General features: G+C 35.9%; 2 protein-coding genes across 5 annotated transcripts; both read right to left on the reverse strand.

Moving 5' to 3' along the window:
- Nucleotides 1–8,104: 8,104 nt before the first annotated feature.
- LOC141631230 (uncharacterized) lies at nucleotides 8,105–9,196 on the reverse strand. Its single transcript, XM_074443930.1, has one exon. It carries the CDS (start codon nucleotides 9,194–9,196, stop codon nucleotides 8,105–8,107), a length of 1,092 nt encoding a protein of 363 aa, XP_074300031.1.
- A 3,342-nt stretch (nucleotides 9,197–12,538) lies between these two features.
- Nucleotides 12,539–16,603, reverse strand: LOC141633742 (uncharacterized). Of its 4 annotated transcripts, none has more exons than XR_012538518.1 (7): nucleotides 16,230–16,603; nucleotides 15,010–15,575; nucleotides 14,598–14,691; nucleotides 14,137–14,250; nucleotides 13,515–13,590; nucleotides 13,291–13,371; nucleotides 12,539–12,805 (listed from the first exon to the last, which is right to left on the reverse strand). XR_012538518.1 is itself a non-coding variant. In XM_074446161.1 (7 exons), the coding sequence occupies exons 2-6, from the start codon at nucleotides 15,127–15,129 to the stop codon at nucleotides 13,342–13,344; spliced, it is 423 nt and encodes a 140-aa protein (XP_074302262.1). In that variant the 5' UTR covers nucleotides 15,130–15,575; nucleotides 16,230–16,603; the 3' UTR covers nucleotides 12,539–12,805; nucleotides 13,291–13,341. The 4 variants fall into 4 exon arrangements, 2 of the variants coding, with proteins under 2 accessions (XP_074302262.1, XP_074302261.1); XM_074446161.1 differs by having other exon boundaries at nucleotides 13,515–13,583; nucleotides 14,602–14,691; XM_074446160.1 differs by lacking the exon at nucleotides 15,010–15,575 and having other exon boundaries at nucleotides 13,515–13,583; nucleotides 14,602–14,691.
- Between the last annotated feature and the right edge of the window lie 1,041 nt (nucleotides 16,604–17,644).

Below are 17,644 nucleotides of genomic sequence, written 5' to 3' on the forward strand. Positions count from 1 at the left end.
AATTTTGGACAAAGTAGACTTGATCTTGACATTGGTAAGCTACACATATGGTAAGGTAGAGCCTCCAAAAGGCCGATGCATCTTTATCCGGTCTCATTTAGGTGTGTGTAGTTTCTCCTCTTGGTGTGCGTTACAGCTATACGCACAAGTATGGTTTTTTGTTCCATTTTGTATGAGTTTTGCTATCATGATTGTATTTTGAAGCCATTCACTTGTTTGCCAACAAATATTTCCTAAATCTTGCACATTTTCCTAGCAACATATAACATTGCTTACCTTTGTTGAGCTAGTGACTTGCTACTTGTGATTAGGGTAATCTCTTATTTGGGATATGGTTATTTGTCACTATTGTGAGCATTTTTGTTACGGGATTGCTAATTCCCATAATTTGGTGAATGGTGGTGAAGAAAAAGAGAAAGAGAGTTGAAAAAGATAGAAAAAAAAAGAAAAAAAAAAGAACAGAAAGAAAAAGAAAGAAGCATGAGAAAAATGATAAAAATTATAAACAAAGAAGAAAAAGAAATATGAGTTGCTTACATGTTTGAAATGTATTGTTTTGGGAAGTAGTCTATTGTGCTATAATGAAAAAAATGAGTCATCATCCTATTTTTTGCTCTAGTTCTTGCTCTTGGAAAAGGTTAAGGTTCGGAATAAGCACCCTTGCACTTTTTGGGTAGTTACTAGCTTGACATTAGCTTCACATGACCAAAAACATCTTTCCACCTTCTTACTTATTCCCCCTAGCCTTCTTTTTTGTTATTGGTTTCTTTTCTTATGCATATTTGATCATGATTAGCATTATCTTGTTGATTTGGAATGTCTACCATACTAGATTGCGGGCGCATTCTCTTGAGTCATAGATAGGAGAGTGTCACATTCACATATATTTGCCCTATTCATAATATGAGTGTGAGTGTTTTCCCGTGAGGAGCCCAATGTTATATAAGATCATGCAAGAGTCGAAATGTTCATGTGAAGTCCTTTGTGCAGTACCGTCATGTAAATCTCATCCATGTTGTTGCATTTTCCCGATGCCCATATTGTTTCGGGATTTGATTCATTGTACTTTAAAGTTACTTGACGGAAATTGCATGCAGTTGGGATGATTGTTGCTCTTACCCTTTTCCTTGTCACACATTATGTTGTGTGCTTGCCTGAGGACAAGCAAGGGTTTAGCTTGGGGGAGTTTGATAAGTCCATTTTATATATACTTTATGTTTATTTTACAGGAATAATCCGAACTATACCTCACCTTCTTATATTAATCCAAACTACATTTTAACTCAGAATAATCTGAACTATGCGCTCATTTTTCTCACAATACACCAAGTAACCTACTACCTGTTAATCAGGTCACACTTAAGAAAAAAAAAACAAAAATCCTTAAACTCTCGTTTAACTCATCTCTCTCTTTCATCAACCATTTTAACTTCTTCATCATATGAACATTTACACTCATCATTGAATCTTCTTATTATTGATTGTCAAATCGGTGCCGCATCTACTCAGAATAATCTGTACTTGAAATACACATGAAACAAAGTCTCAACTCGTGGCTAGCCAAGACATCCAATAACAATTCAACTAATCAATTACTCCTTAGTGTCAACAATTCATCAATGAATATTCAAGTTCAAACGCCAAAATTATACTCCCCATGGACGCCCAACTTTCTAAACTATCAACGAACTCATTAATCGGTGCCGCATCTACCCTTATATATCTCGATTCTGGACGTTATTCTCGTCTTCATAGATGCAATCATTCAATTAATCAACTCCAAAATCTGGATTTCATTCCTCTAAACTATACCGCTCCTACATGTAATGGTGGGACGGTGGTGGATGCGGCGGTGGAACCACGGCCAATCACGCTACATAAAAAAGGAAAAAGACGCCAATGGAAGTTACAAGGGCTCGGGTGAACGGAGACAGTTGAGACGAACGACTAGTGGCAGTGCGGCAACAGGTAGTGGCGTATTGGTGGTGATGTTGTGGCGATTGGTGGTGGGTTTAATGGAGACGTGATGGTAGTGTGGATGGGAAAAAATTTCAGATTGTTGGGTGATTGGGTGAGAGTGTAGGAATGATTCTTTCTTTTTATTTTGTTTTTTTAGTTTTGTTTATTATAATTATTGTCATTGCCACATCACCATCAGGTCATTTTTAACCTCATATAACAAGTCAAAATTGGCTAAGTCTATTTTGAGAAAGGGGTATCTAAAGTTGGGTTTATTCTCAGTTAAAGTATAGTTCAGATTAATATGAGAAGATGCGGTATAGGTTGGATTATTCCTATGAAATAACCCTATACTTTAACCCCCTATTTTAGCCCGGTTTTGCACTTCTATTAGTGTATTTGTGAGCTAATTCCATGTTCTAAGTATTTTTGCTCGTATTCATTACATTTTGTAGGAAATAAAGCACTCGGTAGCTTTTTCCAATCAAATTAGCATTCACCCAAGTTCACGAGCCTAATAAGAGCAAGTCTTGACCATGCAAAGGTGTTTCGAGAAATATAGGGGCATTTTAGGAAGAAATTAGAAACCCGAGCATGAATATATCCAAATGGGTCAATGGACATAGATAAATAAAATGAAGCCCATAAAGAAGTTGAGAGCAAGGAGCTTAGGATGCCATTTTGGATTCCATATGAGCATTCAACCGAAGGAATTAAGAGGCATTAAGACATAGCATTGGATTCTCTATACAAATTAAGATGGAATTAAGAGAAACGAGCAAAAACCACACGACCCCGATTGGGGTGTGGTGTCCCCGATCGTGGTTACCCTCTCATTTATTATTTACGTTTCGTCTTATATTCCTATATAAAGGGTGTTGATCCAGGACCTCAAACACACCTCCTACACCACTTTCATACTCTCATTTCAGTTCTTACTTTAGTTTAGATTAGATTTCCCTTAAACATTTCCTCTATGTTATAAACAATTTCCTTAGGCATTTCAAGTTCATTTACAATTTCTATTTCAAGTATTTGTTCTTCTATATTCAAGTTCTATTTCCATTATAGAGTAATCTCATTTCTATTATTATTTTGTTATTCCTTTGTCGTTTCTATTTACTAATTATAATGCTTACTTTATCATTTGTCATTAGATTAGTTATCATTAAGCAAGAATAGTTCACTAGTCTAGGGATTAAGGGAAGCCATGCATAAATAGTTTTAGCAATTGTTGAATTGGGATGTTATTATATCGATTGAAAGTTTCTATCACATGTTTGCATTGTTTTGTTAGTCTTTGATTTTTGGCCACTATCTTAGATTAAATTTGTTAATTCACTTAAAGTCGAGAGGCATGAAATTGAATTAGACTAAACAAGTGTTAGTAGACGACCTAGCCATAGCGAGAGCTAGTTAGGACCCGTTCTATGGTTGAAAATAAGGCCGAGAGCTGGGTTTTTTTTAAGCCTAAACAATTAACGATATTATCAACTCCTATGTTTAACTTGAGCATTTACATAATTTGCATGTGTGACCCGACCTCCCTAAACTCTTCCTTTATTATTTATGTTTCATAAACCCAACCAAACCAATTGATAACCGATATTGACAGAATTCACCCCATAATAACTTGTATAGCATCTCCCGTCTCCTTGTGTTCGACCCCTATTACTACATTCATTTGTGTCTATTGTATTTATCTTTGATTTGGTTGCGACATCCAATCAAGACCTAGGCAATATGAAATATGAAACCAAATCTATGGATAAAGTTTTACATATATGATTACTCATCATATTAGACCTAAGCCCCTATATAGACCACATACTCACAAGAATGATTTATTTATAAAATTCTAGAATACAAAAACCTATAATTCTGATGGCTAATTTTGTGAGTTTTTAATATTTTTAGTTGTTTGTTTGGATCCTTTATGGTATGGGGTGGAACTGGGCCACGAACCTCGCAATACCTGAATCACTCTTTATCTCTTTCCTCAACTCATACGTACATTCACCTTCCCAATTCTCATTTCCCACTATCCATCCATCTCCCCCAGCCACCATCTTCTACCGTCGGCGACTTTGACGCAACTCCGACGTCGTTCACCAAGGAGTAGTTGTCGGCGTGGGGTAGAACTGGGCCACGAACCTCGCAATACCTGAATCGTTCTATTAAATTCAATCGGAGCTTGTTTGAATACTAATGAAAACTGAGATTGCGATTTAAATTGTAGGTACACCGCAAATGAATAGCAAGTTCGAAAATTCAAGTTTGTCAGGATTTATGTCGGAGAATTCGGGACGGTAAAATGTTCTCGCCGGACTTAGCTAATGTGGTCGGCGTTTAAGGTGGTTGTCGATGGGAGTGGTCGCTTGTTGATGGGCTTCGGCGTGAAGGGTTTGTGCTGGTCGGGGAAATGGCGCTAATTTGGTGGTGTTCGTGGGGTGAAGGTGTGGTGGTGTGTCATGTCACGAGTGTAGGTGGGCCTGGATTGCCGTTGGGGCTAAGGTAGCCATGGTGGTGCTGGCAATAGGTTCAATTAGTTGTTCGGGCTGAGGTGGTGGTGGTGGTAATAGCGTGGTAGTTTATAGTTTGGGGTGGATACATGAAGTACTGTTACCGGATACATGTATTTATGAATACTACTAGATACATGTATGATGTGTGTATCTGGCACTAACGGAGCTTACAACGATCATGTCAAAGGTAGTTACAGTAATGGCAACGGTCTTCACTACTAAAGATAAGTTGTTGTGGAAATTTGCACACCCGGCTAGTATTGGGTCCGATGATCCATTGATTAATCCGGGAATGGATACCGAGTTAGGGGAGCTGGTTGGAGAGAAGATATTAGTTTTGGTGGCGGAACAAGATGAATTGAGGGACAGGGGATTCCATTACAAAGAAATGTTGGTGAAGAGTGGGTGGAAAGGAGATATACAAGTTGTTGAAACACATGGTGAGAATCATCTGTTTCACTTGTTCGATCCTGTTCCAGCTAATGTTGTTGTTCTCATGGATCAATTTGTTTCATTCATTAACTCATCCTAATAAGTTATTGCTCAAATTGTATTAGAGAATAATCTATAAGTTTTAAATAATTTTGAGATATCGGTTATTTAATCTGTGAACGGTTTCTTTCAAATGGGTTTCTAATCCAAATTAAAGAATTTCAGCTTCAAAGACAGCCTTCGTATTTGGGATACTTTGTTAAGTGATCCCCAAAGGACCTCAGGTGGGTTTTATGGGAACGGTTTTTTAGACCACTAAACTCTATTTATATGCCACCAACTTAGCATGTTAAATACACTATTTTAGATTTCTAGATAGTAGATACACTCTTTAAGAAAGATCTCCATGGTTAAGCAAAGAGCACATTTGCAAATAAAAAAGTTTTAAATTCTACTTGTAGTTAACCATCGACCACTTTTACACGTATCTTGAAACTAAATTGAATTGAGTAGTAGCTCCATGGAGCTAGTAGCTCAAATGGGCCTCTGAAAAAAATCTACCAATTAAAACAACACTTAAATATTTTTAATTTTTATTTTCTAGGTAAAATAAGTAAATGTATTAATTAAAAGAGTGTTGTGGAACGTAGTTGACATATGGTGCGTTTAAGCAACAACACTAAGCTAGTAGCTTACCATTGTAGTAGTTTGTAGCTTAAAAATATTCTAGCTTGAAAATCTTATGTGGCAAAGGTAAGCTAGTAGCAACTAGCTTACCATTGTGGATGCTCTAAACTTTCTAGATGCACATCTCTGACAAGTTAGATACACTCTTTTACCTTGCTAGATACACTTCTTTCCCTTGCTAGATACGCGTCTTTGGCAAGCCAGATACACTCCTTTAGATTACTAGATACAATCGTTTACCTTGCTAGATATACATCTCTGCAACATAGGTAGGCTCCTTTAAATTGTTAGATACGGTCTTTTACCTTGCTAAATACACTCTTTTACCTTGCTACATGCACATCTTTGGTACACGAGATACACTCCTCTAGAATGCTAGATACACTCTTTTACCTTGTTAGATACACATCTCTTACAAGCTAGATACACGTCTTCACCTTACTAGATACACTCCTTTACCTTATTAGATAATATTTTCTTAATTATTTTAATTTTTAACATTATTACTTCAAAATAATTCCCTGGAATTTAACTGGAATTGATTTGCCATTTTAAAACTTGTGACCTTAAATATTGTACACGTTTGGGAGACTTTACTCATTTTTGTGATTTTTGTATGAATAAAATTAACCTTTTAAATTAGATAATGTACCCACTTTATGATGGTGATAATATTGGACATGTAAAATAAGATTCTATGGCATGTTTTTATGGGAAATGGATCCTCTCCATTTCCTTTCTCTCCATTTCCTCTCACAATCTCTTTAAAATAATAATTTCCCCTTTCATCTTCATTTTCCTTTATCTTTATGCGTAAATTTAGAACCGTTAGATGTTGTCCACATGCGATCCGGATCGTTAATAGGAACTTGCCTCTCAATTTCTTTTTAGAAAATGGAGAGAAAATGGGCTCGTTTTTATGTAACTTGATTGAATTTAATCATCACGTTGTCAAAAGATTCACATGATATGACAATCCTTGGTTCAAAGTTGCCGAGTCACGATGGTGATAAAGCTGACTTGGTGGAGGCCTAGAGGGGCAGAGTGTCAAATTGTCAATGCACCCTTGGTTCAAAGTTGCCGATTCACGATACAACAATATAAACTGAATTGAACCTTAATTTAAAGTTAAATAAACATAAACTTCATGTTCTACTTAAAAAGATAGTCGTCACATCTCCAGCGTACTAGATACACTTTTTTAGATTGCTAGATACACTTCTTTATCTTGTTAAAGACACACCTTTAGATTGTTAGATACACTCCTTTACCTTGGTAGATATACTCACTTACTTGTTAGATACACTTACCTTGATAGATACACATGTTTAGCAAGCTAGATACACTCATTAGCTTAGTAATAAATTAAGAAGTTGTGCAACAGATGAAGAGCATTAAAAGTGAGATGAAACAATTGGTTGGGCACCTATTACTTGAAGAGTTTAAATGTTTTTTGCAAGAGTTGAAGAATGAAAAAGAAAGGGTGAAAAAAACGACGAAGATTTTAAGCGATTCGATTGAAGAAATGGTGATTTAAAGATGGATGAAAGATAAATAAATTGAGAAAAGAAATGACTCCCATTTAGAATACAAGTCCCCTTTGTTTGATCACATTAAGTTGTTAGATATGCTCATTTAAGTTGCTAGATACATACTTTTGCCTATCTAGATACACTCCTTTAAGTTACTATATAAAACTTACATACTATAATATATATTGTACAAATATAACTACAACAAATGACTATTCGAACTAAGAGCTAATGCGATGATTTCCTCAGCCTTCGTCTCTACTTTCTAGGCCTTAGAAAAATAGAACCATGGACTGCTTACGCACAAATAAGGAAATTGGTTAGCATCTGAACCGTCAGTCATAAGTCTATGTATTTGATTATTAAAACGTAATTAACTTAACTTAAATCCCCAAATTATCAGAGAAAAGCATAACCATGGCTGAAACGATTGAACATTAGCGTGCTACTCACCAGAATTTGGCTAGAAAATTGAACAAAAGGACGCCGAGAAGACGAAAGAAAGACAATGAGATTGAAATGTATATCTCAAATCAATGAAACCCCATTTTTCAGTAGAACAAAAACGAAAGAAAGACATGAGATTGAATCTAATTGAACTTCAAAGATAATTTAAACCTAAAAAGATTGGCCGGGCTTTGTACCTAATTCCGTATGATGACTATTACTTTCACAAAGTCTCCAATTGATAGTTGTATAACTGCTCAATGAAGATGGTGAATAAGGGCTTTTTTATTAGAGAATTAGAAGGGAATATGGCGGTCATAAAACATTCAAGTCCGGTAGTCCATTTTCTTTTTTTTTAGACAAAGGTGTACTATTTTTATTTTTTTTTGGTGAAATGTGAGATGTATATATATATATATATATATATATATATATATATATATATATATATATATATATATATATATATATATATATATATCAAAAAATGTAGTTCATGAGGTACATGTCAACTAATGCCAATTACATAATTCCAACTTCCTTAAGCCAATCTAGCTCTAAGTAAGTAAGCTTGTTTCTGTCTCTACCTTGAATTCTTAGCTTCATGTCATCAACAATATTTGTAGCAACCTTCTGTGGCCTTAGAAGAACACCATCATTCCTGCATTTATCTCTATGGTGCCATACATGATATATAGCTCCCAAAGTCAGTCCTGCCTGAACTCCTCTCTGCATCTTAGTACCAGTAGCATGTATACACCAGTCCAGCACATTGCCAGCTGGTAGATTGAGGCTAGTTTTCAGCTGCAGATGCTGGACTATCCTGCTGCTGTAATCACACCCAAAGAAGAGATGTTCCAAGTCTTTTGATGCATGTCCACATAACCAGCAACTATCATCAATGTCCACCCCATATCTGATCAACTTGTCTTTGGTTTTGAAAGCTCCATGGGCAAGAATCCACCCCATGAATTGATGCTTTGGTACCACCCATTCATTCCATATCACCCCATCCCAGCTGACCTTAGGACGAGTCCCCATGAGCCATTGATAACATCTGGCAGTAGAGAATCCTACCCCCTGTATATCCCATGACCCATTAGTGTAGGCAGCAGTCAGGTCCTGTTTTACCCTACAGACTCTCCTCCACACCCAGCTTGTGTTAGCACCAGGCTTATACTGCCACCAATTCTGTCCTTTCAGATGATTGTGCTTCACCCATTTGACCCAGATAGTATCTTTATCCTCAGCAATCCAATTGACCAGTTTACCTATCAGAGCCTTATTCATCATTTCCAAATTTTTAATTCCTAACCCACCCTTTGATTTAGACCTACACACAGTGTCCCATGCCACCATTGGAACCCTATGGTAGTCAGCACAGTTATCCCAGAGGAAGTTTCTGCAGACAGCCTCCACTTTTGTAAGAATTCCCTTTGGTAGAACAAACAAGGAAGCCCAATAGGAATGTAAAGTAGTCAAAACTGCTCTCACCAAGACAAGTCTCCTAGCATATGAGAATTTTTTAGCTCCATAACCATGAATTCTACTACAGATCTTCTCAACTAAACATTCACAATCTTGTTTTTGCAATCTAGTAGTTTGAATTGGCATGCCAAGATATTTAAAGGGTAACTTACCCTCTACAAATCTAGAGACACTCAGGATGTCTTATTTAAGCTGATTAGGCACCCCTCTGAAATAAGCATTAGATTTTCAGCACTTATTTTTAGACCAGATGCTTTAGAAAAAGTAGAATAAGACTAGAGTAGCAGCATCATAGACTTGGCATCCCCATGGCAGAAAAGGAGCACATCATCTTCAAATATCAGATTGGCAAATTGCACTTGCTTGCACATAGGATGATACTTGAACTCAAATTTAGCAGCAGCATACTTAATAGATCTTGTCAGGTATTCCATACATAATGTGAAAACAAGAGGGGAGAGTGTGTCTCCTTGCCTGAGACCTCTCCTGCCTTGGAAATATCCAAACATTTCCCCATTGAGGGATAAGGAAAAGGATGTTGTAGTTATACATTGCATCAACATTTCCTGAAACTCCACAGGGAATCTTAGCTCTTGAAGGAGTTTTTCAACAAATATCCACTCCACTGTATCATATGCCTTTTGGAGATCTATTTTAAATAGACATCTAGGAGATGCATTAGGCTTTTCATAGCACCTAATTAAATTTTGACAAATAAGGATATTCTCCTGAATACTCCTATTTTGTATAAAAGCTCCCTGATTAGGATCAATGATAGCAGGCAACACATCAGCTAGTCTTGCACATAGCAGCTTGGATATTACCTTATATACTACATTGCAGCATGCTATAGGTCGAAATTGATACACAGTTTGGGGCCTGGTGTACTATTTTTATATACTACATAATATATGAGTACATACAAACCAGTTACAAAACAAACCGAGAGTCATTACAACCCTCTAAACTTATTAGAAGCGCTTTCCCAAAAGCGCCTTAAGTTTAGACTAATTGGATAAAATCCAACTTTTTTTTAAAAAACGCCGCGAAACAAGCGTCGGTGTATACCTCATATAAAAAACACATTAATAGACTCAAACATCAAATGATAAAAGCTCACAAAGTTAAGTCTTTAAGTTGCTAGATACACTAGTTTAAGTTGCTAGATACATACTTCTAGCTAGCCAGATACACTCCTTTAAGTTGCTAGATACATACCTCTAGCTAGTTACACTCTTTTAAATTGCTAGATACATAACTCTATCTGGACTACTTAATCAAGAGAAGGTAGAATTCCCACCATCAATCACGACCGAGAGCTCCTCAAACCCTCTAAATGTTTTAGATTAAGTCAAACAGATTTCTAACTTGGAAAACCCCAGAACCAATTTTAAGGTATTCCGGACCCTTAAGTAACTAATCTGAAAAGAATAGCTGAAGCAATTGAGAAAAAGGCTTGCAATGTCTTTCTTTTGAAGGTATCATAATGTTACCCACTACATCCTAATTAATAGTTACATATGTTTAAATTTTCCGTCACAAAAACAGACAATAGATAACTATTTATTAGGATTTAGGACGTAGGTAGTACTATTTGTTTTATTTAGAATGCCACCATTTTTTTCTTCGGAACACATTAATTGACTCAATAAACAAATCACAAATTTTGTTTAAGATCGCTTTAACTAACAAGTTAAGACGACACTTCAAACAAATTTAAATAATGTTAAAATGTAAAAGGCGTTGTGAGAGGTCTTAGCTTAAGACCGTCTTAAGCAAGACTAAACAGAAATTAGCCTGAATTTATTTGCGATTTGAGAAAGGAACTTGAAAAGAGTAATATAAGTATAACGTCTATTTTAGCTTTGAAATTACAAATAATCCTTGAAGCCCTAAATGTTCACTGGTATTTGCACGTGAGGTGGTACAAATTGGTACTATGACTGAATCCATCCAAGCCACGATAGACTTAAAGGCAGCTGGGTGGGGTGTCATGGTCAGCTACTACAGTGGTGAAACAGAAGATAATTTTATTGCAGATCTTTCTGTTGTGCCGGTCAGCGGGAAGATAACTCTCACTGTAGCTAGCCATCATATGATTTTTTTTTTTTTTACTTTTGTTCTATTACTGGCCCAAATTGATCCGATATTTTAATTCTAACATCTCAAGACCATGCTCTATGCGTAAGTGATAGGTTAGTGAAATACAACCAGGTAATTAAATACTTCTTGCTGATATGTATTATGAACCGTACAATTATGTAATGTAAATCGTAGTGTCAGTAGATCCCAGGAAATATAACCGTATGAAATTAACATTAATCAAGCCTCAATACAACATTAGACTAGCTTAAATTCAATCAAAGATCTCATCCAAAACACACCTTGACAAAAGAGCTGCCATATAGGATCATAAGCTAGAAAGCGAATTTTTCCATCTCACCAAATAAGTACTAAAATCTATGAAATTGACAGCGGCTAGAACTTAATGCAAATTAATACATATATATTCTCCCTTTATTTAAACCAAAGGTCTTTGTTTGTTTGCCAACAGGAAAAGATAAAAGAAAGGCAAGACCGAAAGGCTGTTAGGTTCATCATTGCCCCCAGAGAGAGACCAAAGCAGAATAAGGCAGGAAGAGGAGTAAATAAAAGCGACAAATCGCAAACCTCAACCCCCAGACAAAGATAATGAAATATGAGCAAATTGCAAACGACGCGTTTTGAAGGTAAAAGTGGCAAAGTGATGCGTCAAATGAACAGTAAGGTGCCTGAAGCACTTGTATGTTAAGGTGAATAAACAGATTTAGAAGTAAACCAATTATCTCTTAGACTGAAGTGGATAGTCCACGAGGAAAACTGTAACCACTAAAAAGCCGGAAAATACCGGCTGAACTATAAATTTCTTGCAAAAGCTGGTGAGTGAATGATAGGATAAGAAGGTCTCCACTCTAGTAGGTTTCCTAATTATATATGTAGGGCTAGTAGACACGTCACCAAACTCTAGTTTCAGCAAAAACTATCTACTCTTCCAAAACATAGGCAAATTCAATATGATGACAAGTCTTTCATGTATTCAAAAGCAACTTCACCACCACCAAATTTGATATCAAAATTGTTTGGTGTACTTACCAATGCAAGTTTTTCCTTAAAACTAGACTACTTTGGCTAGGCGCACTACTACAAAAACCATCATAGACATCAGACTTTTTCATCAATAGGCATCGAATTTACAACTGATGCACAGTTGACACATGTATATTCTTTATGCTTATGCATCGGTCTTAAGTCTGATGTCTATTCAAAAATAGACATCAGACTTTTAGGAAATCCGATGTCTATATGTTATATAGACATCAGTTGTTTAAAATATCCGATGTCTATTCAACACCATGGACATCAGATATCCAAAAAAACCGATGTCTATAATTATATTTTTCATAAAAAAAAATATTGCGATATTGTTGCCCAAATACATTATTAATCATACACATGATCACATATATAACGAGTAAGCTTTCATGCTCCTCTGTTTATCACTTCTGTTGTGTGTGTAACAACAAATGATTACAAATTACACCACCAAAAAAGCAACTACCCAACCAACTCTCTTTGATCAACCCATGTAGCATCTTCTTCCTCTACTTGTGTGTGTTTGAGAACAAATGTAATCCATATTTCCCTATCCTCGTCAAGAATTTGTTGGGTATAAGTCCTTCGGAAATCTTCAAAATACTACAAAACAAAAATAAGCATATTGACTAAAAAACAATACTAATATTTGTGAAAAAAGAGAAAAATGGCAAAACGATAAATTAGACCACATGATAAAATTACGATAACTTGCTTGAGATAGAAAAAATTATGCTACCTTTTATAAGTTATCCTTAAAGTTTACTTGAAGAAAATATTCTTAAAAGTAAGATTCATAAGTAGTACATCACAATTGTGCGATAATCCGTATTTCCAAGCAAGCGTCTAAAACTAAATGATTCAACGACTAAACCTCAGGGAGTACTTTACAAATAGCTAGCATATTCTCACACGGACAATCTAAGTCATTTGGTTTGCACAAAGTGAATAATGAACATATAAAGCTTCAATTAGTAAACCAAGAGAGACAACTTAAAAATGAAAACCACGACGCAATTCCAAGCATTAGTGATTAAAACATCTCTTCGACGTAAAATAAGCAAATTATAAAAAGATGGATATCGTACCATGGACCTTCCTTCTCAGTACATAACTCTAACTCAAAGTGGGGAATAGCTTCATCGTAAACTCCGTGCCTCGTCCTCGTCCTGCAAAAAATGATATTTAGGACTATATGTCGTGAAGGGTAACAAACTGACCAGGCCATGGATCAAGAATTCAAGATGCAAGATTTCGTTTGTTTGTTTTGTAGTACTCCATAATAGTTACTACTAAAATTAAACAGGCTTACCTGACGAAAAATACAGAAGAGACCAAGATTACAATCCATAAACCATACCCAAATTCTCCACTGCACCATCTTTAATCTTGCAATACAGGCATGACAGGACCAAAATTAGTGCTTATAATGACAAACCAACCTAACTAGTACGAAGTATAATGCACGACATTACCTGCTTCTAGCAACAAAATCATATCTTATGCTAAGTAAAAGAGACCTCAAACTAAAATTAATGATGGTACCAAGAGAAAAATACTTGATCCGGGCTCTTGAGCACAAACTGGTCATGGCACAAAAATAAGGCAGAAGAATCACTTAACTAAAAATTATGTGCTTTCCATCTTAAGGAAAAGGGGAGACTGTTCTAAATATGCAGTTGTGGTCAGAACAAATATATTTTTTAGAATATACAAGCACTACAGTATGATCAAAGCCCAAGTGTTAAACACAACATGCCAACTATCTAAGTTACAACTAAATGATGAATTGCACTATTCTTAATTGCACAAGAAACAGGTGCATAATATACCACACAACAGACTCAAGGTGCAAGCAAAATTCTTCTTAGTTTCTCATAGAAACAAGCTCGATACTAGCAACACGACATAGAAGTATGTCAAGTGAAAGGTACCTTTGCCAACTTCACCAATGTAGTTCCTTTCCTTGTCAAAGCCCTGGCTACCATCTTGTGATCCGACCGAAGTTCCCTCCCTCTTTCCACAGTTTGGTCACAGTCCTTTATGCACTAATCGTACGACCAAAAAAGAATTAAATTAAAAACAAGCACAATAATAAAACAACCAACCTCTTTTTTATTCGACAACTACAACAGAACAAGTAGTACACAATCATAATTCAACACCATACTATACTCTTATGGAATATACAAACAGAAAATCAACTGAAAGCAACTTTACAAACCAGTACTCATTGAACCGTCCACAGAATCATAGACAAACAAACAGAATCACAGAAGTTAGGAATGATTTAATCATTCAAACGATAATCTGAAGTCTGAAAAACATGGTTAGCTAGTGAAATTAGTAATCTAACCCCGATACATGTAAAGACTGAGAGCAATTAAGAGGATACCAACAAGACCAAATTGGAGAAGAGCATGGACCATAATAGAAGCACCACCAGTCCTAATACTCCCAAATTCAATGCATTTGTGTCCACCTGGTACCTGAAATACTATCGCAGGTGTTATGACGATATATGGGAGAATCCGAATAACACTATGACATGGTAAAGTGGAGATAAATCTGGGCCGACCCTATTTACACACTGAAATCGAAACTAATAAAAATTGGGATGAAGAAATCAAAAATTGGGGATTCAAACAATCAACTAGCGGAACAATAATAATAGCAGAAAATGAATCGCATACACCATCAAATCCAAACGAAAAATCCCTAATTTGGTATAAACATAAACCAAGATCAAATTAAGCTAAAATTAAATAGTATACAAAATAAGTAAACTTCTTTGAAACGGTACCCACAATGTGACGGAGCAGTAATGATGGCGGTAACTTGACGTCGTGGTGGTGTTGGCGAACGATTGAGCGAGTGACGGAGGTGAACGATTGAGGGATGCAGACTTGGGTGTTGTCGGAAGTCATGAAGGGCGGTGATGGTGACTTAGGCGGCGGCGGCAGTGCTGGAGGTCGGCCATAGTGGCGAGTAAGCGGCGGTGACAGAGCTTTTGAGTGATTTGTAGATGAGGATTAGAGAATAATGAGGGAGAGTAAATTGAGTTTGGGTGTAATGTTCTATGAAATATGAATGAAAGCGCTAAAGTACTAAAAAGTTGCCGCCTATAAATTTTTAGATTCGATATACATCGGTTTTTAAATGCTCTAATGTGTATAATGTAAGTTAAAAATACATAAATGAATAGGCATGGGCTTTTGCAAAACTCAGATGTCTACATAAATGAATAGACATCAGATATTTGCAAATATCTGATGTATAAACATATACATCAGACTTTTTGAAATATCTGATGCATATTAAGAGATGTCTATTACGTATTTTGTAGTAGTGGCGCATTTGGATCAATCATCACCTACACAACATTCGTCATCAAAACATACATCATTGAAAAAGAAACGCCCATGAAGCTAAACTTGAAAAACACCAACCACTAAAGATACCAATGAAATAAAATTAGCTCAAAATAGCATCACGATTTCATTAAATATACTATACTTATACTATTAGTTATATTTGGACTAACTTGCTGCCATAAGACTCAAGAGTACTCTCGTGTACGACCTTGAAAAAGCAACAAATTGCATCCAGAACCAACATTTTGCAAGCCAGAATGCTAATTGATGCGTTCTCATCAACGCATTCATGTGTTATCATAAATTAATACTCCAGATACACAAGTCGATTTGTGTATCTTGTAGTACTAGTTTGTGTATCTGCGGTCATATATTATGCAACTACTAGTCTACCACTAACCAACTGTACCCACGACTAAAACCTGACCCACCACGCAACACCGTCCACTAACTTCACCCACCCATGAACCATTAACACCGACCCCTCAACGAGGCCGGTGAAGGAACCGTACCCACGACTAAACCACCGCGTCACCATAATTTGAAATTTCTTCTAAGTGCTAGAACTACAAAAAAGGAAGTAGAATTTCATAAAACTAACTATGCAGGCGATGTAATCGGGAAATTTAGAGTCAAAAAGTGGTCTTCCTCACCGTTGTCGGTAAATCCATACGAGGTCGCCGGTGAAGGAAGCGACGAAGAGGAGGGTGGCTCATTAGCGTGGTCAGCGTCGCCAGCGTTGGAGAGAGCCGACTCCGGCGATCGTCTAGGCTTCTGCGGTCGGTGATGGTGGTGGTGGTGGTGGTAGATTGGGGAGAGGAATGGTGAGCGTGGTGTCTGAAACTCTGAATGTTCATAAATTCTTATTTAACTTTCTCTCTCATCTGTTGGCTCCTCATGCTCTCCCAAATTCGCATCATCTGCGACGGCAAGGAATTTGATAGTGTATCGTCACCTGTGTATGCGATCGAAATTTTTCTTTTAATCTTAGATGCAGGTTTACTATTATTTCCTCATCTTTTGATCTTTCTAAATCAATGCAATTAGGTTAGATTTATTTTTAAATTAATGAAGGTTTTACATGTTCTTCTTTAACATCTTTATATGTTATCATTATGTTAATTAATCGTCAAAATCATTTATTCGTTGATCTTACGATTTATTAGGTAGTGATCTCAATTTTTTTTAATTAGGTTTTTCTTGTTTGATGCCTCAATCGCTTATGCCAAGGTATTTTAGAAATTCATTATATTGTGTACCACTGATCAATTTATTTTGTTATTCTTTACAATGTGTTTTTTTTGGATCATCATACTATTCTTTTAGTAAAATCATCATTTGTTAATTGCTACTGATCCGGTTCATCTGTGACTTATGTGTATCTAACTAAGTACATTTCTTTATGACGAACAACAATAGCGGAAGTGTGGAACAATGATGTAGTGTGTTACTCTAATGGTTTAAGTGTGTTATTGTAACGATATAAGTGTGTTACTCTAATCATTAATGATTTTTAATTGAGTTGTGCTTAATTTATTCTATATCCGCTATTCTCTCTTTCGATTATTTGTTTTTACTAAATTTCTTGTTCTCTTTGTAATTACTAAATTTCTTCCTCTTTATTAAAAAAGTAATACACAGTTGTGGTTATTTGGCTCTTGCATATGTTACTACTTGCAATTATGCATCTCTTACAATTTTTATTAACATGTTACTTTGTTGTTTTTATTTTATTTTTTTAGAATAGAAGTCACGTTGTAACACAAAAAATGCATAATGACGTAATTATGTTCTCTATTTGTACAAATATGTTACTGTAATTAATAAATTTTGTTATTTTAACAGTATAGTTAATCAACTATGTTTCTCAATAAAGATTTCCAACAAATGAAACATTGGCTTAATTGTGTTACTTTGATGATACAAATGTGTTATTATAATGGTTAAAAACTGTTATTGTAAAGGTAGAGTTAATTAACTACATTTCTCTATAATGGATTGGCGATAAGGGAGCAGAGGTTTCAGTTTCTTCTTCAATTTCACTCGATCGACCTGTCTTGACACTCGA

The sequence above is a fragment of the Silene latifolia genome, chromosome Y, assembly GCF_048544455.1.
Source record: "Silene latifolia isolate original U9 population chromosome Y, ASM4854445v1, whole genome shotgun sequence".
Classification (NCBI taxonomy): Eukaryota; Viridiplantae; Streptophyta; class Magnoliopsida; order Caryophyllales; family Caryophyllaceae; genus Silene; species Silene latifolia.